General features: G+C 40.1%; 1 protein-coding gene across 18 annotated transcripts in view; it reads right to left on the bottom strand.

Moving 5' to 3' along the window:
- The window catches only part of PTK2 (protein tyrosine kinase 2), a 175,635-nt gene that overhangs the window by 120,629 nt on the left and 28,890 nt on the right, over positions 1 to 26,116 (bottom strand). For 8 of the 18 annotated variants that reach the window (XM_025895373.2, XM_018075743.2, XM_018075750.2 and 5 more), the window contains exon 1: positions 11,602 to 11,695. The exons of 1 other annotated variant lie outside the window; for it this stretch is intronic. In XM_025895373.2, coding sequence (XP_025751158.1) covers positions 11,602 to 11,647 — 46 coding nt within the window. In that variant the 5' untranslated portion in view covers positions 11,648 to 11,695. Of the gene's footprint in view, positions 1 to 11,601; positions 11,697 to 26,116 lie in introns of those variants that run through there. 9 more of the 18 variants (XM_018075708.2, XM_018075722.1, XM_018075714.2 and 6 more) reach the window with 2 other exon arrangements.

Raw genomic sequence — 26,116 nt, 5'->3', positions numbered from 1 at the left:
GTCAACGGCAGCATAAGCACAACTAACGTCTAATTATTTCTCAATATTTTGTAAATGTCAAAGTATGGTCTTTAAAGATGCTCAGCATTTGTCGGAAGCATGATTCCATTACATTTTAATCAGCTGCAGAATATTCACAGAGCGAGTGAGTCTCGTGGCTGACAGGAATTCAAAGAGAAAAGCTCACTCAAAATGCAGTTATTTTCTTCTGTCAAAGACAACACTATTCGGAGGAAAACCTGAGACATTAAGAGTTAATACGATTTGCTCCAAAGAAATAAGCTGCAAACCATTTTCACACTCCAGAAGGAAATTAGTTTTCCCACTTTAAGAGGTGAACAGAAGAATACTTTGCTAATACAAAGAGTACAGAGCAGCATACTTGATGAGACTTCATGGTTTACTCTATCCCTCTAGGCAAAACAAATAAAAATTTAAAAAAATAAAAATAAAGACCAACCCCCTCAACAAACACCCTCAAGCCACCATCCTTCACTTACTGCAATTGAAAAGTTTTGAAAAGAAAGAGCAAATTCTGACTCATTAACGTGCAACGCTAATTCCTTATTTAGGATGTCAGTTAATTAAGAGACTGAAAACATCCCTTTTCCACTCTACTTGTGGAAAAATGTATTTTTCACAGCAAGAACTTGAGCTGCACAGACTGTGACACTGCTGTACTCACAGCAGAAGTGAGATACACACAAGGGTGATGCTGTAAGAAAAAAACCCTTCAGGAACTAATCCTGGCATGCTTCCTCACTGCCAAAGCTGCAGCACAGCCCACCCCCATTTATCCACATATTTTAACGATGCTCTACCAGGCTCAAGGTCAGAAAGCTGAATTTCTTTCAAGATTCCTTCATTAGATTGAGATTCCTCTCGAACTGTGGAAGACTTTCCTCAAAGCCAACCCATTCTCCATTTTTTTTCTTAAAACCAGACAACTCGAGATTCTTCACTGTTTTAATTAATCAAAAGAAACTCACAGCATAAAGATTATGGAGACAAAGACAACTAATACCAAAACCAAACAAAAGCTTGGTTCAGTTTCTATTTACTTCACTTTTATGATATACAAGGTTATTTCTTAAAAACATCTCTTATCCATCTTCTCTTGCATATTGCAATTTAGTCATTGCAACAGTAATAGTAAAAAAGGAGAGAATATTTTTCACTGGAGTGCCTTCATTGTTAAATTCTGTTGCCTGTAAAACACTTGATATAAAAAACTCAGTAAATTAAGAGTTGATGCTTTTATAATTCGGACAAATGTCCAGGAAAAAAAAGACACTGCTTCTTATTTTCCAGATATAAGCCATCATTTTAGAACTGGATTCATTCTTTCAGAGCCTATTTTAAAAAAGGGAACACATTTCTGCACAGCATATATTAAACTTACAGATTTACCCTGATGTTTTAAAAGGCATTTAGCAAAGGTGTACAGCAATATAAGGTATTTACAAAGTAATTATTTCAGATAGAGTTTGTCAATTCTTTCAGAACATCTTGCAGAGAGGCTTAAATTACTTGTTTGCTTGTTTCAATGCAACAAAATTAAGATTAAAGAGAGACAACAAATTATGCTGGGAGTATTCCTAAGAACATGCTGTTTTGACAGAAAGCTCCGAACTATAAATCAAGTTATTATAACATTTATATAATCTACTCTTACATGCTAAACAAAACAGTTCACAGTGATAAAACAAATAGCATCTATCTGTCCTGAAAGGAGTTCGAGTAAAGGGAAAAAACCACAAATAAGTAGTAATTAAACCCAAAAATAACAGGCCATCTAAAAATGCAGTGCCAAATTACACCATACCACCGATGTCAAAGAAAACACAGGCGATAATTAACAAATCAACAACCTAAAGCCTTCAAGATCCACCCATTTCCCTCAGTACAGCCTTAATTTTGCAAGGCAATGGCCATCCCTGTGGATTTCCAGGAGAATGTCAGATGGGAATACACAAGATGTTTATGGACAGGTGGTGAGAGCTGGAATATGTACGTGTATGTGCATAAAGGAAGGAGGAGGCTTTCAACACCTGAAAGGACCCAGCCCTGCAAAAACTGCCCAGTCGGTCACAAAGGACACATTTTACAAGCAACTTTATCACATTACTGTCCTTGCAACAACAGAAGGGCAACAGCTCCCGTCCTACCTACTGCCTGATCTGAGAAATACTTTTCCTAGCAGAGAACAGAAGCAAACCAGCGTATTTTTACTCCCATTCCCCAAAAAATTGGAGCAACATCAATAATCTGAGTGTAAATTGGATATACAGAGCAAAGGAAGTCTTAATAAAAGAAGGAAAAATATTCCCTTCAAGAATTTTATGCTAAAAACTCACAAAAAGTTATAGATTAACTACTGCTTTGTATGATTATTCTAGGGCTGAAGCATCACAGGTACCACAGATAGAAACAAAATTCTGTCAAGTCCTCTGTGCAGGCATCATCCACACCAGGGAAAGGGAATGGCTCCCACTCCCCAAAATGCAGCATTATTTGAAAAACTGAAGTTTACTCAACCTCTTGTTTATATTCCTATCACTGAGCAGGAAAACACTGACTGGATTAAAGCATCATTCACTGATTCTTTAAAATAAAATTATTCTTTTTGGCAGATGTGAAAAACCATTTTAAGGTGAGATTTGTTGTTCTACCTCTTGCTTTTACGTGTCTAAGTACTGTGCTCACACTAAACTTCTCTGAATTGCCCAAAATCATGCTGCAGAAAGACACGAGAGTTGTGAGTGGAAGTTTCAAAGCTGCCTTCATTTCTCCTTCTGAAGATGCACAAGCCACACAAGTAACTTCAGATACCTGAACATAACATTCTTAAGCCACTACTGCTGACCTCTCTCTTTACTCATAAATGCAGACCCAAGTACGATCCCATCTTACAACCAGTTTCAAATACAAGAGGTTTTCCCCTTGATGATATTTTTTTTCTTCTTCATGAGATTTTTACATCCAAACCCTGGTTTACTTTACTTTGGCTTGACTGTGGTTTTAACATAAGAAAAACCAAACTGGAGATAAATCTGGATTAAACAGAGGTGAGTGGCTGCCTTTGCTTTTCTATACTGGATAAACATGAGTGTGCTGTAACTTGCCCTGCTTTTCCTACAGTATGAAACAGGAATAATGGACATGACCTTGCTGTGTATCCAGGAGTATCCAGGGTGTCCTTGTTCCTGATTTCAGACAATTCTTACTCCCAGCTCATTCCCACTCCTGTCTCCAACAGTCACTGCTCCCTTGCAGAACAGACTGGACACAGAAACAGCACAAATATTTTCCCTTCAAATTTTAGGGATGAGCAATTTTTGACATTCCAGACTGATTTCAGCAGGAGCAACAAGGATTCTGATAATTCTGAGTAGAAGATGACCTGAAGGAGGGTTTACCACCGAAATTATTAGGCAGCCACAGCAAGTGCTGCTGTTCCTACTGTAACACCTTGGCTTTCATCAGTGTAGGACACTGTACTTAAACTGCACAAATGGACCACATCCAGAGTTCTCAAGAGAGATGTGACAGGTAAGAGCAATATTCCAAATGAATTTTTATTGCACCTCCAGACTGACAAAAGATATCTGAATTATATTTAGATGTGCAAACTTGGTACTTCAAACATGGAAGTCCAACACCACTGCCAATGCAGGTCGCACAGCTTCTTCCAGTAAAACTAGATCAAGTGCCTCCAAAACCAGCAAAAAGATTGTTCAGTATCAGATAAAACCAGAGCCTATACCGCTCCCAAAATTACTCTGGAAAAATGAACAAGTTTTCTTTCCAAAGCACTGATTATACCTTGCATCCGCATATTCAGTTTATATATATTATGTCTATAAAATCATATATATAGTACGCAATACACTTTGTATTTTATATTATATACTCTATGAAATACTGTGTATATATATAAAAATATGAAAGCAAACCAAAATTACAAAGGGGAAAATCTTTCATCTCAAGGGCAGAAAAGGAAGAAATTCTTTCCTGTGAGGATGGTGAGACACTGGCACAGGTTGCCCAGAGAAGCTGTGGATGCCCCATCCCTGAAAGTGTTCAAGACCAGGTTGGATGGGGCTTGGAGCAACCTGGGATAGTCAAAGGTGTCCCTGCCCAAGGCACAGGGGTTGAAACAAGATGATCTTGGAGATTCCTTCCAACCCAAACCATTCTATGACCGTATGACATTCTCCTATGGGCAGAAAACCCCAGGCATTAAGTTCTCCAAATTATAACTAGAACAAAATCCCCTTAATTTCAGGTTCAGAAACACACACAGAAAAGCCTACCTTCTGCTAAACCTGCAGATAGTTGATAAAACATTAACTTATTGACCTGACAGGCACCACCATTATCTGCCCATCCCACCTCTGTGCCAGAGGGCACCGTGCTCAGAATAGCTCAGAGGGCAAATCATAATTTATTTCCTGCTCACATAAACATAATACAGGAATTATCACTGGAATAAGAACAGACACACAGCTCCCTGTCACCTGAGTGATGCCTTGGAATGGAATCTGCAGCTCAAATATGCTCCCGTTGGACAGGTACAGCTACATACAACCATCACTCAGAGACCTTTTAACTCTGCCAGGACGAGTCCAAACTGCTGCAATCAAACACCTGAATGGAGAAAAAGCTGCTGTTCAGGTCCCTGGCAATGCAAGTTGTTGTATGGGAATCATTTGTTAGGATCAAATCGAAAAGGCTGCTCTACTTTAAAGTATCTTTGTTGCAATTCTCCAGATTATCTTGACCAACCATCGTGTCACAGGCCAGACAAAAACCCCTTTGAATTGAATACACTAGGATTTCAGGAATATGATTCCTTGTATCTCACACAGCAGCAAGGACAACAGATCATTGCTGAATTGCAACCATAAGAGCAGAAAGCCTATGAGAAGAGCCTGAATCTTACTGCCCCTTATCTTCCAAAGTCAGCTGAGAAGCTTTGGGAACACACCCAATTCCTTCACACCCTCCTTCCTAGAAATAAAGATTTAGGAGGACCACAGACCATTACTCACCCTGCAACCACTTGTGATGAAACTGTTCTTTGCTACCATTATCTTCATATGGTTATTAGAAAACTCAGCCAGTATTGGGATCCATGACCAAACACTGGCAATAATTAATTCAGCTTTACCAAGAAGGATCGTTCAAGTACGGAAAGTCTGGTTTTACTTTTAGTTCTCCAGCACACCAGACTGAAGTCAAAGTTTGGCTTTCAGTCTCAAAATGCCACTCACATCTCAGTTTATGATGTTTGTGACCTGTTGATGTGACACCCTGTACAGCTCACCACTGATGAGCTCAGTTGCTGAGCAGCTGTACCAAGGCACGGCAGAACTCAAAGTCACACACACTGATTTTCCTCCCGTATTTACTGAAGATGAGAAGACCTAGGCCATGGGGAAAGCTGTTTTTCCTTAGACATTTCCTCAATACAGCATGGGACAACACTTAATTCACAGAGTGAGTCCAATTTAAATAAAAAATTCAACCAAAACCCCTAGAGCCCAGTTTTATGGATGTGAAATCACTGGTAGAAGAAACACTATTTCAGAAGGCAATGAAGGTGCTTGGGAAAAGGATTAAGCAATCTCTCTTCTGGTAAAGTAACAAACCCTGGCTACCAAATAAGTAAATAAATAGAGAAATAAAAGGAGTTTGTTTACAGATGATTTTCAATGAAATGACTCAGCAGGATTGAATGCACACAGAAATACTTTTCATAACATCTATGCTAAGCTACATTAAATATCAGAAGAGGAAAATCCAACCCTCTGCCTTTATGTCACTTTAGTGCTGGGCAACCACCAGTTACCTCCATAACCTCAGCAACCCCTATCCTTTATAACCACGAAAAAACTGGCACCATTAATTGTCAACCTGGATTCAACAGGAGATACTGCAGGGATCTCATTCATTCTGGAAGTTGGTATGAAAATCTTCCTGAATGCTACAATATTTTTATAACTGCTATAATCGAATACATTTATCATGTCCTGTACTTAGGTTTGTTTTAATATAACAGTTACAAAGACATTTCCTTATGTCTGGCTTTTGTTTGCTGTTCCAGGTTATGGAATTCAGCAGCTTCTAAGGGTTTGCCTACTGTAATGTTACAGCATATACTAATTTAAAATGTCTCCAGTTTTTAATAGATTACCATGAACAAATCCATGTCAGGTCATGAATTTAAGAACACTAGTGAGGGTTTTTTTTTCAGATAATTAATGAAAAATACATACTCTCTGCTGGTACATCAAAATTTTTACAAGACACAAATGTGCAACTATTCTATATAAGCAACACTTCAACAAGTGAAGGACTGAGACAAGCCAAGACATTTCTTAAAATGCAACATAAAAAGCCTCATAAAAGCAAATTTCACTACCACAGTCCTTCCAATAAAGCTGTGCATTAAGATCAGTTGCCCAATGAATTGTGTTTGCTAAAAACAGAAAACCAGGTAAGAGATCATGTTCAGTATCTAAGGATGAAATACTGCAACTGTTGCCAGGCTAACTGGGCAAGGAAAATTATGCATGTCTGTATATGTATTTTCCATACAGAAAGTAAATATATACACACAATGAAACTTGCAATAAAAATTTCGAATATAAACTCAATAAGAAAGCTATTAGGGCCACAAACTCCCCATTCACTTTTTAGTTTAATGCCTTATTTCCATCAAGGCAACATCCACTTAAGTGCTGACTCCCACAGTTTGCTCCTCAGCCTTCTTCTAATGCATCTTTAAAAGGATATTTAAAACATTTTGTTTTCCTTACTTAAGTTTCAGGTTTTCCCTGGCAACTCAGAATGTAATTCCAAGCTGGTTCACTGGCTCATTACCAGGTGCTACAATTGATAAGATCACACATCTCCATTACCCAGGGAACACCAAATGCTCCCCCAGCCGTTAAAACAATCACTTTCCTTTCTTGTAAAACTATCTCGAGCTCCATCTTCCATTCCAGTAGCCTTTGAATAAGGAACAAATCACCCTAATGGGAATACACCAGTACTCCCGTAGCTCCATAGTTCCTGTATGCTTTTAAGAATATCAATGCTTCTGCATGCTGTGCTGTAGCACTGAAGTGAAGACTCCCTCCTGCTTTTCCAGACTATTTCCTCCTTTCAAATATACACAGGCATTTCTGGAATATCATACTCTGAGAAACCTGGTCTAGTGGAAGGTGTCCCTGCCCACAGCAGGGGAGTTGGAACAAGATGATCTTTAAAGTCCCTTCTAGCCCAAACCATTCTATGAACTGTTTTTAAATTTTAAATTAGTTTGATGAGATTAACATTATTTTTCTTTTTTTTCTACAAAGACTGCAAAAAAACCCCACCCAGGCACGCAGGAATTCAGAGATGCTTTTTACGATTTGCAAATCTCACAGCTTAAGAAGCTACAAAGTTAATCAAGTTTAACAAAAGTTTAGGCAAGTTTATGATTTGGAAGGAAACAGATGATGTAACCAATGTAGTCAACAACAGATTGCCAAATGACAGACTAGACTCTTCCGAGTTGTAATGCCCTCAGACACCAAGGAAAGGGCACTTCACAGCATTCCCAAATTACACCTATAGATCCACAAAAAGTGCAACAGTGGGTGCTTCCCTCCAGTCACCTCAACTGAAACCCACTGTGAAGATGCAGCAGAACACTCACACCAACGGAAAGGCTTTTTTCCCTTTCCTAATACACAAGAGCAATTATATTTCTATGTTATATATACAGTGTCTGCATCAGAGAAATAGAAGTCTCGGGTTAGAGATTATTTCTCAGCCCACCTTTGTGGTATCAGCAACGTCCTTTACTCTGTTTTCTACCACCGTGTCCCTCTTAGTGATTACCTTTCACCTAAAAACCTTAGGGTCTGTTGGACTGAAAATCTTCACTCTTGTTAGCAAAACAGCAAGACTTAGGGAGGCAAAGGAGAAACAGCATTGAACTTTTCTCTTATGTATCCAACTATCTTGCTTATACTCAACAGAACAGCAGCAAGTTCCATGTGAACACACCCCCTGAATCAGCAGGGCTCACCAGAAAATAAAACATTTAACTTGGAACTGCTTATCTCTTTAAAAAAAAGATTGCAACATTAACAGATTGCGATAGACAGAGCAAAATTCTTTCCCAGTAGAATTATTATATTTCATAATGCCACCAGCTTAGATTTTTTAACAGTTATTTTAATCAAGACAAGGTTTTTGACTGAATTGGGCTTGATTATCTTAAGCCAATGTAGACCTTTCCATGTTGGTCTGAAGGGTTGAGTTCAAGAACTGTGATCACCCATCACTAACTTGTGTGACGCACATTTAACATCACGTCAACTAATTGTTCATAAATGATTAAACAGAGCTCTTTACATGGAAGTCATTCAATAAATTTCCTCCTCCTTGGGGTGGATAATTCACAGATCTACAGCAGAGCTGCCCAACTATCCTGAACTGTCACATTTAGATTGCTGACACCGAGTTAGTCTGTAGGGTTAACCTGGTAGAAATTCACAGCAAACACAGGGAAAAAGCTCACCAAAAAAAGTATCTAAGCCGAAGTACAACACATTATACCATTAATAGTCTTGGTGAAGTTCAGAGATGTTAGTCTTTAATGATCCATGACTACTTTCTAGTCTGCTGTTAGAGGCAGAAAGAAAACATCCCAGTATGATACCAGTACAAAGTTATAGCACTTAACTGGGAAACAAGTACTGCCCTCCTATGCATCAAGACACTTGAAGTTGTAACCCAGCTTGAGGATGTTTATTCCACAAGACCAGAGATTTTAAGTTTCAAATTAGTTAATGGGACAGGAGGAAGCAGCCAAAAATGTCTTACTCCTATCACTACTAAAGTAAAGTAATACAGACTCTCTGAGAAGAAATATGCCAGTAGCAAAACACGAACTTTCCCTTCGTTCACCCACGGAAATACCCTGAAATCTGGAGTGTGCAGATCCAGACTAAATCACTGAATTCAGTAACACTGTTTAGACTGGAGTTCAGCGTGAAGAGAAGGTAAAAACCTGTCAACACAGACTACGCAAGTACTTTATAAATCAAGCAAAGATCGTATTCTTTGATGCAGTCCTACAGACAGAGCCACAGAATTGGCTGCAATTAGGTCATCCCGCGCTATCGCTAAGAAGATTTGACGATTTTAGATTTAAGAATGCTAAAAAAAAAGCAGAAGCTCTGTATGAACACAGACTCACTGAAATATTTCAAAGCATTTTTCAGAGAACAAAGGTTTGCTGAGATCACACCTGATACAGAGAAAGCTTAATCTGTCCCATTCAAAAGAAAACAGATCACTTAGAAAGAAGTTATGGATAACAGAACATACGCATTAAGATCACATTTTAAGACGTTATAAAATACTTTCAGAAGTTTTATCAGGTTTTGCTGCAGGTAACCTGAAGCCTTAACAGAAAAACCAAAGAGCCAACATAAAGATATCCAACTAAATGTTTCTCTCATTAATATATTACCTTTCTTTGACTGCAGATATCTCACAGCCCTTATCAAAGTAGGCCAGATCCGTCTCATTTCCCTAAGGTTAAGCCGGTGAACAGTACACAGAGTAATCATCGACTAAGACATGGCCACCATTCAATGACAAATATAGCTCAAGCTATTTCTCATCTGTCCTATTTTTTGGGGAGCCTGAGATGTAGCTTTTTCTAGAAATCATTACAATTGACAGCCACAAAGACGCTGGTGCCTTTGTCCTCTTATGCAACTCCTGGTGTCCCCCTTCTCCCCCCAACAGGAATGAAGAGAGATTAAAGGGCTGCTCTCTGTATTTCAGGGCACAGGAGGCTGGTTAGGCAATCTCCCCTGCAGTTGGGTTCTGAGAACACAGGTGACCAGGGGAAGAGAGGGATTATTTTTCATTCATTTTAGTTGCTGGAGTGGGTGGGGGGGAATCGATACCTTTTATCGTGGCCCAAGGCAGCCATCCCCAGCCCTGCTGTGGCATCATCTGGGGTTAGAGCAAGAGGGGGAAAACTGATACCCCAATACTAACCAGCCTTAACAACAGATGGCAACTACTTGCTTTTGCTCATAGAAGATTTTTGTTCCCTGCTTTTAGAAGTTACTCTCTGAGAGGTACCTTCATCCTGACCCTCACAATACTCTGAAGAGACAAATCCAAATTTCATCTAATACTTTTGTTTTCCAATTTATGACACGCAGGATCTGGCATTGTTATTATCCCTTCACGGTAAACAAGTTTTACTAAAAGCAAAGCACAAAGCACACTCTGTTTTAGCTTTGTTTCCAGCTACTGTTACTCACTGTTTATTAACTATTATTCCCCCGAGAGTTGACAGGTTCTGTACTTTGTGAGACATTACCAGGGTGTGGTGTTCCAAGTTCTCCCATTCCTAAGTTATTTCTCCTCTGTGTGCTACTATAATACGTCTACGTGTGGCAAATACTAGTTTAGCTGAACAGTTCAGCAAGGTGCAGAAAGCAGGCAAGACAAAGACAGTGTTAAATGCTCCTTCGTGTGTCCTCCAAATGACGAGACAATAAAAATTCTAAATAAACTTAACGTTATTTTTTTCCAAGACAACTATTCATCAGCTCTGCCTACCAAATCCTTAGTTCAGATACATTTGCCCTGAACTTCTGAAGTAACAGCCTGTCTGTGCTCCAAGATTACGGTGACGCAATACTTCACTGCCAGCTTCTCTTCCAAAAAAGAAAGTACACTGAAATGAAAGCAAGCACGAGGAAAGTTATGCTTACGACCAGCAACACTCAACCTTTTAGTTGTTTTCCATCTAAGGAAGACTTGATTCTTTGGCTACTAACAGAATTTGGAGCTTAATCCCTGTATACTCACACCCACAACTCCAATATACAGATACCTCCTAGATTATAATACGGTAAATATTAATGTCTCGGGGTGCAAGTTAAGATTATCACGTGAGTGAGTTTCCCATGTCCATCTAACTATTGTTAAGCCTCAATTTCAAGTCCAACCCTCTCATTGTAATAAATGCATGCTCTGTGGCTACTTATTGTCTCTGGTTTGGGGGGTGGATAATAGGGGTGGCAACTTCCGAGACATCAAGTAAAAAGATGTTATTCTTCCACTGCAAACGCTGCCTACGCTCAGACACTTGAAAAACTACTTCTTCCAAAAGGTGAGTGAAAAGCAGAATCACCCTCGCAGTGGCTTCAAACATACAAAGATCACAAACAAAGCCGTCAGATCCTCACATCAGTGCAAGTACAAACCAAACAGCTCAAGCGCTCTTTCATTTCAAATCATTCTCAAAGGCAGAAGGGGTGTGTGTGGGGGGAAAACCAACCCCAAAGCATCCCAGCTGTCAGGTGAAGCAGCTCCTGCGGAGGGGCAGCTCCGCACTGCAAGCGCATGACCAGAATATTTTATTTCCTAGCTTTGCTTTCTGCTTTGATAAGGAAAAACCTACAGAACCACAGGTGGTAAAACGTTACATTAAGAGGGGGGAAATAAATATACATATATTTATACATCAAATGAATAAACACTTGTATATATATAAAAGCCGCATACCTTTCGCCCAGCACATCGGGAAGGGGCTGCAGCCGCTCTTCTCCATGCAGCCCGCACCTGCCCGCCTCGGGGGCTGCTGCCCGGCCACCTCCAGCAGCCACATACACGGACCGTGCCCGATATCCCGGCCAGCCCCGGCACACAATGTCCCGATTCACCGCTCCCGGAGCCGCCTGGACGTGCTGGATCCCCCGGCGGGGAGGGAGCCCCAGGAGAGGAGGAGGGAGCCCCAGCCCTGCGGCCTCACCCGGCTGCGGGGGGAGCGTCCCGCAGCCCGCCCGGGGCACCGCCGCGCTCCGGAGCGGGGATGCTGCCCCGCTGCCTCATCCTCCCCCGCCCCGCAGCATCCCCCTCCTCCTCCGCCTCCTCTTCCTCCTCCCCGGGTGCGGTGCCGAGGCGGAGTGAGCCCTGCGGAGGAGGGCGGGCAGGGGCGGGAGGCGATTACCCAGCGCCTATTAATATGCTAATCCCCGTCTGCTGCCCGCGCCCGGCAGCCTCCGGTTCACCCGCTGCGGAAAGGCAGGGCTGGAAATCCCGCCTGACCCGGCGGCACACCGGCCACCCCCGAACAGCCCCTTACTCCCCAAAACCCGCGTTCTGCCATCGCTTTTATACGGTTTTGATCTCCGCTTACTGACACAACTCCAGACACCGTGAAAGCACAGGAGAACTTCCCTATAACCGCACGGGAACTTCCCTAAACTTCAGCAGGAATTGGGGTCACACCCTCCATCACCACCTGCCCCGCTCCACAGGAGTCATTGACGGAAGAACGCTGGTGGTGATGCTTTGCCTTAAACAGCGAATATCACAGCCCACGCCCAGTGGTTACTCGGTGCCACATCCAGCCCCGCTCTAAACCCAGGGTTTCTTTATCTCATCAGAAGGCAAAGGTCACCTCAAACATACACCCCAGATGGTGCACGGCCTTTGTTTCTTCTTAACTTTGCAGTACCTAACATCAAAAACTGCTTACAACCGTTTTTCTTTTAAAATCGTGAGTGTAAACGTTGAAAAAGCCTGTGTTTATAAACACACATCCAGGCAGAATGTGTATACGGAATTTAAAAAAAAAAAATCTCTTTTACATCCAGCAAATATTTCAAAAAACTTATAAATAACTTGAATTAGCTAAAATACATATTAATAATAATTCAACAGGAACAAGACTCACACAGATCATTAAAGCTCTTTATATATTCCACTGTAATCTCTTCTCACTCCCAGCCCTCAGCAGTAAGGCGTAAGGCTTATCCAAGACTAGCACCAAAAGGGAATTAATCTAAAACCAGCAGCCTTCAACTTAACCTATCTGCCTACTTGTAGCAGCACGCACTCGTCTACAGCATATGTTTAATTACCATTCTTTGCTGCCATCTCATTTCTCAATACACTGGCTATGCAGAATTAGTGGTGTACGTCAAAATTTTTGATTAAAAAAAACCCAAAAACAACAAAGCAGCAACTGCATTTAAGTATTGTTTTCTTCTCTATTTAGAGGAGAAAAAATATTCACTGAGAAAAAAAAGAGCGAGAGAGAGATTAGGCCACAACCGGGCCCATCAGATGTTCTGCATCACTGCTCAGGCACAAAGCTCTTTCTGGGGCTGGAGAAAGCCAAAGGGAACTGAAGACATGCCTGGGTGCCTTCCTCCCCCCACCATAAAGTTTTCAAAGCCCTTCAGTGCTACACAGACAGACAAACACTTTCAGGGACAAGGTCGATTGTATTTACCTTCAGTAATAAAGCAAAACATGCTATAATAATATTTAAAATACCAGTTATTGTATTTGTGTGGGTACAGAAGAGGCACAGACAGGGGCTCGGTGCCCTTCTGGTTCTGCAGCTCACAGGGCAGGAAAGCTGCTTTTACACATCCAGCTCTGCCATGGGCTTTCCTTGGTGACCTTGAGCAAGTCAGACTTGTTTCCTCAGAAAAAGGAAAGCCACAGATACTTCTTCAGTTTTCCTTAAGTTGGTTTGATCTGTGCTCTAGGGTGTAAAATATATTAAAAAAATGTGTTTCTTCCATAAAAACAAAGTGTTTTGTAGAAAAGCTGCTACAAAAATCCAGAAGTAAAAAGGGGAAGGTCTAAATTAAAATTTTATTCATGAAAACAAAATCCTTTAAATATCAACTGGTAAGTGCATTACCAAGGAGAGTTTAATAAACAGAATGTGTGGACTCACATTTTTCTTTACACTTTTAACAGATGAGGCTAATACAGATTATCAATCCAAGTGTCAAGAGAAACTGCCTGCTCATATAATACCAGTATTAGCATCATTCTCCTCAAGGACATACTTTCTTCTTGTTGTATTAGGCTACAAAATGAAGGTGAAAACACAGTACTTCATAGTATGAGAGATTTTTTTATTCAATTTTAGAGGCTATCCAGCATTTTACACTCTATTTATTTTTTCACATAAGCCAGGTGCTTCCTTGATGCTAAGATTTAAAAAAATATTTAATTTCTTAATTAAGAACTGTTTCTGTTAGAGGTACCCTGTAGACATATGCTCATTCTCTTCTTTCAAATAACATAATTTTTCTGCAAAAAAAAAAAAAAGGCCAAAAGCATAAAATCTGTGTTCTGAAGATAATCAGAAACCCCAAAATTCCAAGTTGCAGGAAGGAAGGGGGGCAGGGCTGGAGCAGGAGACAAGGCACAAAGTAAAAAAAAAAAAACTTGAAAAGTTAAATATGTCTCCAGTACACTTAATATCAAGTATTTACAACATTTCATAAATACGGCTCATCAAGTAGGTATCTGAGTAGCATTTATGTAAAATAATCTGTTTTAAGTCATGCCCATCAGATTATACCATTTACTGAGGTAAGAAACATCTGTCAGAAATTAGGACTGTGAAAGGGGAACGTTAGTTTTTGTTGTGCAAGATCCATATTGCTGACACACATTGATAGTATCTGCACAGTAGTCACTGAGTAAGCAATGGTGTTAACACCTATCAAAGATAATTCCAAAATAATATTTATTTAAAAAAAATAATGCATCTATTTCCACTAAGAACACACAGAACCACTGGCTATTTTCCCAAAACACACACTGTAACCAGAGAAAAAAGCTCAGATGACCCCAGTAAGAACAGACAGGCCAAGGTCTTCAGTGAAGAAATGGCATTTTGCCTCAAGGAAATTCAAGTTAAGACTTTTCTGCTGTGACTACAATTTTGGTTGCTCAATTTCAGCCTGGTTTTAAAGACTATTGAAATCAGCATCAGGTTTTGGAAAGTGTGTGTGTGGGGGAAGTCAGAAGCTTTTTTTGAATTGTATCAAGGCATTTAGTTTTTGTTTTAATTCTGTCTGCAGCACTGATCCTGTCTCATAGTGAAGTCACCTGCAAAAATCACAAAGCTTTGGGGAACAAAAGGTTAAACAACAGTTTTGTACAACTGGGAGGCACATAAAAGGTTGTCTAATTTTTTCCACGCAAGCTTATCCAAACAAAAATAAAAGATCTAAACCGCCTGTCAGACAAACTGGCAAAGCCTGGCTTTCTCTAGGGTTGTGCCCAGAGCTTGAGCTCCTGGGGGGTGTCCTAGAGACCTCATCAGCACAGAGCCAACCAGCGTTTCTCCCTCAGTGAACAGCATCATTAGGATCTCTCTGCTATTCAACTGATTATTTTCACATCAGCTCATATCACTATTCATCAAATTTCCATCGAACTGGCAGGCGAGTTGGAGAAGGGGACCAGGACAGAGCCAAACACAGAACACTTGTCCGAGTTCCATTGCCCTGAAAAACCAAACTGAATTCAGTATTTGGAAAGTGTGAAGAAAGCAGTCAGAGCTGTACCAGAGCAGTGCTGGACAGCAGAACAGAGATCTGCTTTCAGTTCCTCTCCTGCAACACCTCAGCCACCAGATGAACACACCAGCAACAGAGCTCCTCCAAGAGAGAGGAGAGCAGCCCAATCACTTGTTCTAACAAACCCCAAGAGCTCCAGCCTAGAGCACAGCAACTGCATCAGCATGAGGGCTGGAGCACCTCTCCTGGGAGGAAAGGCTGAGAGAGCTGGGGTTGTTCAGGCTGGAGAAGATAAGGCTCCAGGGAGACTTCAGACTTTCCAGTACCTAAAGCGGCTACAAGAGAGCTGGAGAGGGACATTCCACAAGGGCATGGCATGATAGGACAAGGGGGAATGGTTCTGGAATGAAATAGAGTACGTTTAGATTAGATATTAGGAAGAAATTCTTCCCTGTGAGGGTAGTGAGGCCCTGGCACAGGTTGCCCAGAGAAGCTGTGGCTGCTCCAACCCTGGAAGTGTCCAAGGCCAGGCTGGATGGGGCTCTGAACAACATGGTCTAGTGGACGGTGTCACTGCCCCTGGCAATGCGGTTGGAACAAGATGATCTTGAAGGTGCCTTCCAACCCAAACCATTCTATGATTATTATTATTTTGGACTCCATAATTCACAGTCTTAGTCACTTCACAGCTACTGTTTATCCCTCGAATAGTTACTAGAAGGTGAAGAACAAATGCATTGTTTTGAAGGAGATCTGCATATTCATGTAGGAAACAGAAAAAATTCATTACATTCATCTTGCTAATAAAGAAAGTTTCCAAACCAAAGATGCCCTCAGGACAAGTGGAATATTTTTTTTTTGGTAAAGCCACAAATGCTTTTTACTGAGACAACTCCAGAACAGCCTGTAAAGGTGAGAGTGCCTGATGAGTGTGTTAAAAATTAAAACATGTTTATTGATTGTGTGACAATCTTCTGCATCCTAATTAATTTGCTTTTCCATGTTAGTATTCAGAATTTTGCAAACACCCTCTCCAGGCACTGAAACTGCACTGTAATCTTTGTTCCTCTTCATTTTCCCAAGTTTGTTTTTTATGTGTTTTTTGTTAATTACTATTGTTATTTTGTGAGTTTGTGCATAATATTTAAGAGTGGAAAAGATGATCTGCCCAAAGTTTCCCTTTAGCGAGAGTCAAACAAACATCATCTTTGTTCACAGGAACTGCTGAAAAATGGTTCATCACCATTATATCAAATCTCAAATTATGGTTCCTGAAGTCTGCCCTACTCTGAGCTCAGGTTTGCTAAGGCTGTCTTGTAAATCTACCTTTGATTACCTGGTCTCTAAATTTATAATCCTTGACCACTACCAAGCTCTTGCCCTTTCACCCCCATCTTCTCTAGCACACTTTTCTCCTGAAGGAGAACAAGAGTGATGGGTTTCATGTCCTCCAAGGGTCTCTGAACACCCAAGAAGCTCAGTCATCATTCTGCTGCCACCAGAGATGGTCCTTCTTATTTAAGTATGAGCATTTCAACAGACAAAACTGAAAGAAAAATGACACACTACTTTGAGTGTCAAAATCCAAGTCCAGTCCTTCAACAGAAATAATTCAGCACAGCTGAGAAGCAGCATCACCTCCATAAGTTCATTTGACTGTTTGCAATACAGACAAACTCTAATTCCACACTCTAGACTAGATTAGGACATTTTTCTCTTGAAGTCTGAAAAAGCAGAGATGACTTACATAAGTCCATTCTAGAATATAAACTGCTGAGGAGCTCTGCATAGGACACTCTTCTGTCAAAAAATTCAGTCCAATACTGAATTTGTTATCTTCCTCCAACTGGTGAATTGTATAGTAGGATACATCTTGGGTATAGCCAAAAAGTGCAGAGTTTTAAAGTGACACTTCATCACCTTCTGGACCACAGTCACCTCTTCAGCCGTAGTATCCTCTGAGCTACATTTTAAAATAGTAGTGGTCAGAATTCACTGGTTTTCTTTCCAAATCACAACCTATTGGTAGTAGTGAGGTGGGGAACAAAACAGAGCAGGATGTTGGGAGAGAGCAGGAGGAATGCAGTGTTAATGAAGTTTCCCATACCTCCCCTTCCCGAGGGATCTCCTGATGCTGTGCAGCAGAGCAGACAGCAACGCAGCCTCCCAGCCCCTGCTGTTGAGACAACAGATGTTAGAAGGACCACTAAATTAACTTTATTTTTATTATTTCATAAATAAAGACTAGCCATTTTTTAAACCCATATGGGTTGTATTAGTTTTCAGGCATGAAAGTTGTAGCAGATTTCCTTGTGGGTGGACTCACCCGCTCATATTCTCCCACTTCCTTCCATTTATTTTTTGAAGGCTTTACTGTAGAGAAGGATAAAGTCAACACCAGGAAAGCTTAGAGTGGTTTAAAATTGCTCCTTCCTTAGGGCACTGATTCCAGTCTTCTGTCTCTTCATGTTCTAGGCTATTTACAGAAAAACCCAACCAACAAAACCACTGCTATCCTCAAGTCATCTTTGAGAAGTTACTTCACAATTCCAGTGCTTAAAATTAAAATCTGCTTCATGGAGATCTGGAAAGAAGAGGTGAAAAGAGGAAGAAAAGTGATCTCTACACATGCTATTCCTCATCTTACTGCAAAATAAAATCTGATACTTTTGCTCTGCCACAGGTTCACTGTGTGCACCAGTTTGCACTGCTTCTCTTCAGCCTTTTCCAACGTGGAAGATCAGGGATGACTGGAGAAGGAGTGAGACAAAGCAATCCAAATGGTCACCAGAACCTTTCTTGACCTTATAAAACTTCCTTTATTTATGGGGAAAACCTTCCATTTATGAGGTGAACACAGTAGAAGGTATCTGAAGGGGGAGGACCTCAACCCTTTGATGCTGTTTAAAGAAAATGCATTCTGAGGGGATTACTTTTGTTTGGTGGAAGGGATCCATGAGTGGATCAGTTGACTTTTCTTAAAATCCATCTTTATTAATTCAAGGGTAACCTAGAAATAATTAGTCACATCTGCTAAAAGGGATATAGGAAAATGAAGTTGCTTATGGGTCACAGCAAGTCTCTTTAGTGTCTGTTCACATCTGGGCTGCTTTCTTGCTCATCCAATACCAGTTACAGGAAAGAAACTGAGAAAACTGCAGCCACAGAGGGTACAATTAATTTATCAGAAATGGTGCAGTCTGGACACGTCTCTCTTGTCCTGCTTCTCCTCCATAAGCTAAATACAAAGTTAGAGCAACAGTTTACCAAAAAACTTATAGTTGCCAACATCTTTTTAGCATAAAGTTGTACCTGATTAACATGAGTTGTATCTGATTCCCAGTGTTACCTAAACCACAAATAAAACATTAGAAATTCCTCAGACTTTCAAATCATTAAATGCAATTACAAACTGAATAAAAAAATAATCCATGAGCTCATAGTAATGCAACATTATTCCATTTATACATATATATAAACACACTGGTGGAACAGTTCACGTTGTACTTCTTAGTGAAGGATGAGCATAGCATAAATCCCCTATGTGTAAACAAACTCTTATAGGCTCAAGCAAATAGCTATTTAAGTTTAAAGTTCCAGTGTTGCAGAACAAATCTACAAGCCAGTGCTGATATCCTCCAAGTCTAAGAAAACATAAAATTAAAAATTAATTATTAATTTTTACAAAACATCTTTTTAAAGTTTCACAGTACAAACATTAAGACTGCTCTAATAACCAAGCAAATTCTGTGCCTGAGCTATCAAGCAAAGACCAGTGTATTTTAGAAAAATAAGAAAATACTGTAAAACAGACACAAATCCCCCCTTCCCTCTCCAGTTAGCATAATTTGGATTGAAAAATTCCAAAAAACAGTTTGATGTTTTGTTTAGGAGAACGACCAGCAGAGGCCAGGTATCGCTGAGCCTCCAAAACACAGAAAATTCAATTCTTATTCACTTTAATCAACCTCTTTCCCTATTTTTGTACCAAGAAAGGACATTACATTTACAAGGGCTTTAACCTGTATCACTGCTTTATGAGAACAGCAATAAACTTCCAAGGAGCAGCTTCTCAGGCAGTCATTTTATGCTGTTACAGGGAATGAAAGGTCATCTTCAGCTAACACAAAACCTTTTATTCCATGCAAAATCCATAGCCTCATTTGCTCCTCCAATTACACAAGGCAGCACAGTTCTGCTGAACAAGTTCTGTCTACCTATGAAAATGCCTGCAGAGAGGTATCAAAGAGCTCAGAGAACACAAGAACATGTTGCTTAGTTTAAAAAAAAGGCTTCCAGGAGCTCACCACCAAATACAGCTCAAGCTTGTTTAGGTAACCAGCTGTGAAACAAGATGGAACAGCACTCGGTGTGTCAAAGGCAGCTCATGCCACCTTTTATAAGGCATAAATTGATGAGCAGACCAATACAACAACATCTCTGTAGCTCCAAACTCAACTGAGCTTTAAGTGTGCTAAACTTCACCCGTTGACTTGAGGACAAACTTCAGCACGAAAGGCAGTGCTTTGATGAAGCTGGAAAGACATGCAAGAATTCTGTTACAAAAATTAAACTAGGCAAGACCAAGATGTACAAGACCAACTGATACAGCTGGGAAAGAGCTGTTTGGGCACAGCCCTCCTTCAGATCTAAGGGATGTTAAATAAGTATCCTATGTCTTCAAACGGTAAACAAAACATCAAAAAGCCACTTTCTGATGGCAGCCTGAATGACCTACATTACCAAAGATCACAAGAACAACACTGTCAGCATGTAACAGCATCTGACAGGGCCAGGAGCTCATCTCCTGTGCAGTGCTGAGCTGTAGAGCACAGCTTCCAAAAAACCTCTGGTACTGCTCTCCCCAATCCCATTTGATGCATTTCAGCCAAGACTCTAGTACTAAAGCTTTTAAGTGAACATGAGACTGGGATAAAAATCAGTGACTGCATAACCAGAGGCAGAATATAAACCTTGTTCTGCCACCCAGATGTGAAGAACAAGTGTAGTAAACTTAAAATGGGAGTAGGAAAGTTCAAGTACCCCAAAATAAATGCATAGTAAGAATTTTTAAATTGCAGAAGATGTGAAAATGACACTTTAATAGGTTAAATACCTTCAAGGAATGACTTTAGTCAGTTCTGCCTTAGGCTAGAAGGACAGACTTCCTTTATCCCCTCAAGTTTGGAAGGATGCAGGTCATTAGACAAAGTCTGATCACTGTCCTTAAAATTTCTACTTAAAACCCTACTTTAGGAAGTTCTATATAAAAAAATTCAATAATTCCGTTACTGATGTCTCCAGAACCTCAACCACAGTCACCACCTCTAACGTGTCACTGTATCATTTGGTTCCCTCACCCTTCTCTATCGTAAAGCCTCAGGTTTGCTCCACTAAAACATCTGAAGACAATCTGAATCATAACATAAATTCTATTAATCCTGGAAATACAGTTCCAATATTTCTCTGTATTAAATCTTTCACAGAAACAGTTACCACAGATAACTCTCACAAATTACCATGGAAAAAAAACAACTTAAAAAATAATAATTAAAAAAAATAAAAATCAAACCATGTGAAACCATTCCAGTAAGTAATTTGAATGGACAATAACTAGAAAACTTTAGTTTTAAGGATCTTCTTAGAGGAATAATTAGTGAATGAAGATATAATCTGGAAAACATCTTTGTGCCAGAGTTAAGCAATTTAAGAATTTCTTAAGAAGTTTCACATCCATCTCAAGTGTGATTCCAGCCCACTAATGGAAGCACAGGCATTTAACACCCCACTTCTGTTATCCTGACCCTTTGTCAGAATGAAGTCCTGAGAAAAAAAATGTGCTTGCTACAAAGAACAGACTTTGTTAGTGCTGGTACGTTTGACCCTTCCATAGGAAAACCTGTAGAACATCAGCTTTACACCTGATAAAATAACTTCTGCAGATTTTCATATTCAGATTATTGATCTGCCTGAAGGAGACACCACAGCCATCATAAGGTGATGGGATATCTTCTTAAATATGTTCTTAACCTTCTGCAAATAAAAAAGGGAATGGGGGAGGAAGCCATAGGTACAATATGCACAATTTTTGTCACTACTTCCTTTTTCCAGTCTTCTGCTGAGCAAACAAACCCAGCACAAATAAGTTATGAGCTAAGACACAAGCTGAGCAGTGGAGCTATACATTAAGAGCTGTCAAGGATGTAAAAATAAACTAAAGGAAAGATCACATAATCCTTTATTTATGGCCATTTTAGGCGTAACTTATAACAAAGTAGCTGATTACAGTTCAGCTGTGCAGTGTTTTTCCTCTTGGTTCACTGTAGTCCGTGATGTTACTCTTCAAACAAGCCCATGTGTATTTTGGGAGAAGATCCCAAGGCACTCCCAGCCCAGGTCTTGCAGAACAAAAACACACACTAACATTTTGTATAAACCAACTACACAAGATCCAGCTCAATTTTCAGATTCTTGCTTTCAGTAACACTGTTATCCCCACCCTTCCTTTACTCCACAGCTCTTGCTGTGAAAACCTTGGGCACCAACACACTCCGACACTACAGCAGGGGGTCCCAGAAATTCATGGAAAGTGCACTTTCTGTGGAACAGTTGTTGAGAAACGGAGTGAAAACGCATCACAGGCCTCAGCAGAACAGAGTAAAGAACACACATTTAGGTACCATAATTATTGGTTTCTTCACTTTGCCAAATTTCATCTTTTCCTGAAGTAATTCTGCACCAGAACAAGACCCTTTCAGTGACTGCCACTGAAGGCTGTGCTGTAAAGGACCAACAGAATCTCCTTCCCAATGACCTGATGCCCTGATTGTAGCTCACTGCCCTCCATTTGTGAGGCTGCCTCTGCTCCTGGATTTATTTTTTATCCTGTAAAAGGAGACAGATGAATTCTCCAGTCACTCTTAGCAGATACCCACCCCCTAACTTGCCTATACAAAACCTTCTATTAAGTAGAAAAACCCTTGCTACTAAAAAAGTAAAAATCAACCTTGGAAGTTCCTAACCCCTTACCAAATACCCTCTAAAAATCCCTCTGAAATTTCTACAAACATGTCCCATTTCTGTAACCTTGGTGGAGTCCAGACAAAATTCTAATCTAGGTCTCCAAGTACATCGTTTGAATAATCCTTATCAACATCCTTTCAGCTGTTTCTGCACAACCACCACCAGCCAGTTTGCCAGCAAGAACATACATGTGGGTGTACAGAGTGGAATGAACTTCCTTCACTTGGGAATCTGAGCTGCCAGGTCCTGGACACACGTATTTATTGTGTGTTCCTCTGTATTCCTTTGACACCAAAACAGGTAAACAGCACACACGCATCTGTTCCAAGCAAAACATTACCACAAGTTATTTATTTTGTGACAGCATGTAGTACAGAGTTCTAAGTCCCGCTGCAATTCTTCTGATATTCTACTGCCAAAAATCTGTAAAATCCCATAGTTTCTGTCCTAAGTGTCCACTTCCCCCAAAAAGCAAACCCTATAGAATTTTCAGGGTTTTCTTCTTTTACATTTTGTCCAAAAGCTCTGTCAAAAACTTGCCTTTTTTTTTTCTTCCTTAAGAAGAACACCAACTCTTAATATGTTTAAAATAAAGCACTGGATGATCCCCTTTCCCTGCACCCCTAACTATATGAGACAAATCACTCATGTCTCAAATGAAAGACTAAGAAACCTCTTTCAGGAAAACCTGGCTGAGGAGTGTCACCAGGTGCCTGCATGACACTGAAGCTCAAGTTGCTTCTCCATCATCCTCAGTGTGAAAATATATATAATCTTACTATTTCTAAAACAAACTTTTCAAACTAGGAATAAAATGAAGTGAACTATCTAAAAGAATTAAGAATATGTGCCGTTGACTTAATTTAAAGCTGGACTACAACACTGGAAATCAGGATACTTCATGTTATCCAGAGTGGAGCAGTCACATCTTTTTCTGCTACTTGCAAAAAGTTGCACAATTTTTCCTGGGAAAAGTCTCCTTACCCCCCTGAACAGCATAATTCCTAAAGACATCATGTCTAATATTAATTTCTAAGGAAGCAGATAAAAATTTCCAATTTGTCCTAAAATAGAGATCAATTAGAACAAAGAAAAAAAAAAATCTTAGACACTATCCATTCAAGTGATACAATTTCTATTTGATGCACCCCTGACTGCTAAAATTCTTCCACTTGGAGGTGATTGCACAGGAGTAAGCAAGAACAAGTAAGCAGTGTGGGTGTCCCCAAAACCCTGGGAATCAGAACTCCAGACAGGAAACAATAGAGTAATGTGGTGAACTGCTGATTTGTTTGTTTATTCTAAACTATCAGACTATTGATCCAGCCTGTTAACATTGATAGGAACAAGGGGCTTTTCAAGTCCTCAACTCACTCCTTCTCCCTCATCATGTCATCGTCCCAGTGAGTGACCAGTATATCAAATTTCACCTTCTTTGAGCATCAGAGTAGAGCAGATATGAGGGGTGCCACTACATTCCCAATACTCCTGATTTATGTCCTGAATTTTTTGTTTAATACTACTCTCAATAATCTACCTTGAAACTTCTTTCTTTCTACCCCATCTCCTCCTTTTTCCTCCATCCTTACCCACACTCTCAGAAAAACAATGTCCTCCAGCCAGGGCAAGGTTCTTAACAATGAACCATTTTACAGGCAGTCATGGCAAATGGGGGATGTTCCTGACAGCTGGAAGAAGGCAAAAAACTCCTGTCTTCAAGAAGGGAGTGTCTGGATGGCTGTGGGCTGGTCACTCTTACTCCATTCCTGACAAGGTGATGGAACAAACGACCCAGAAAGCCATTTACAAACAAACAGTAAGGACAAGGAGGTGATCAAGGGTGGTCAGCACGGATGTATGAAAGGGAAAACACACCTGACCAACCTCATGGACTTCTGTGATGGAAATACCAGTTTGGTGGACAAGGAGTTGTCATTTCTCTTAATTTCAGCAAGACTTTCAACACTGTCTCCCATGACAACATCCTAATAGACAAACTGATGACGTTAGGGACTAAATAAATGGACAGTGAGATGACCTGGAAACTCTCTGAACTGTCCAGCTCAACTTTTCAAAGGAAAAACACTAAGATTTCGATAACTTAGAATTTCTTGAGGTGCTTAATACATCTCATCATGTCAACACTACTTCATAGGTCAGCCTCACTGATAAAAATGTTATTCTTACCAAACCAAGCTGTTGTTATTGTCCTTGTGGGCATTAGCTATAAAATATGGATGGGAACAGGCAAGAGGGCGGCATCAAAAGCACAGCCAAAATAAGCACAGAAAGTTTCACTGGAAAGGCTTGCAAACAGATAAGATTCAATGTCAAGACCTTAGTTGTTACCTCCCCAAGTGCTCAACACAAAAAATCCTCAGACATCCAACAGCAATAGCTTCTAAAAGGATAAATACATTGTTTTTCTAAGTATTGGAGGTATTACAACAATGAGAAAATGCATTTTATGAGGTAGAGGTGATGAACTTATTAAAACTACTCTACAAAACTATCAAATTAGAAGGTTTTAATATACAAATAGCAAGGGAAACTTCCTCAGAGTGACATTTAAGTTTTTTTCAGCAATAATCTCACCCAGTAGTAATAGGAGTTTTGTGATATGGAATTTGGAAATCTAGAAATAGCACCTGCCTCAGGTGTAGTGGTAGTGAAAGAATTGAAACTACAGGGCACATCTGCATCAAAATAAGGAAATTTTTCTCAAACCTTCTGAACTGTAAGCAGGCAGCTATTCTAACTTGATAGCAGTAATATTTCATAAACAGAGATGCTTTTACTCTCTCACTTGTAAGAATATCTCATCATGCAAATAAAACCATTACAACCCAAGCCTTTACAAATATATGAAAATTAAGTTTACAGTTGCACAAAAATCAGAATTCTTAACAGCACTTGCAAAGATTCCTAGAAGGAAAAAAATTCCTGATTTTCAAGGGATTACTGAAAATACAGTTTTTAGTGAAAAAGTGCAGGTTTCCTCGTGTAATCCCGTAAGCACCACACCGGGCACTCTGACATGAGAGGAACTCTTCAGCCTTACTGCAGCTTGTATTTAATTCTTATTTAAAGTTAAAGTGACAAATCAAAAAGCCACTATTTTGTACCTTTTTTTTTTTTTTTATTTCTGACTACAGAGTTGGTTACCTTTTCCCCTCTTTAAGCAGGGATATTAACAACAGCTCGTGTTACTGAGTTTATTCTCAGCTGCATGAATAATCACTGCATAATTTATTACCCTCAGTAATACATGTGAACATTTATTTTAAGAATTCTGCATAACCTCAATTCTGTCAATTCTTGCTACTGCAACTCTGGTAATTCCTCAACTGATTTTTCATTTTCCAACTTTTAGCATCTTAGCAAGTACGCAAAGCCATTGGGGCTTTTGAAACTGGAGTTGCTGCATTTGAGTTCATCACACAGGCAGGTGTAGATTTAGGATACGGAAGATGTAAGAGAAAAAAGCAGCAGCAGGTTGTTCTGAGGCCCTGTGCTCCCGTGGAAGGTGCCAGGAGCTGAACTTGGATTCATTAAGGGATCAGGTGGACAGAGGAGCAGACAGAGCAGGCCCCATCCTATGGAAGCAGCAAGGCCATGCACACCAACAACAGACTGAATGAGGACAGGCTTGAAATTCAGAAATTCTTTAGGTTGAGCTGAAGTTGTGTAACTTTCTTTTTTGTTTTGTCCTAAATGAC

Source organism: Manacus vitellinus, unplaced genomic scaffold (assembly GCF_001715985.3).
Source record: "Manacus vitellinus isolate BGI_N305 unplaced genomic scaffold, ASM171598v3 scaffold_1_pilon, whole genome shotgun sequence".
In the NCBI taxonomy this organism is placed as follows: domain Eukaryota; kingdom Metazoa; phylum Chordata; class Aves; order Passeriformes; family Pipridae; genus Manacus; species Manacus vitellinus.
This window is presented reverse-complemented; position numbering and strand designations above follow the sequence as displayed.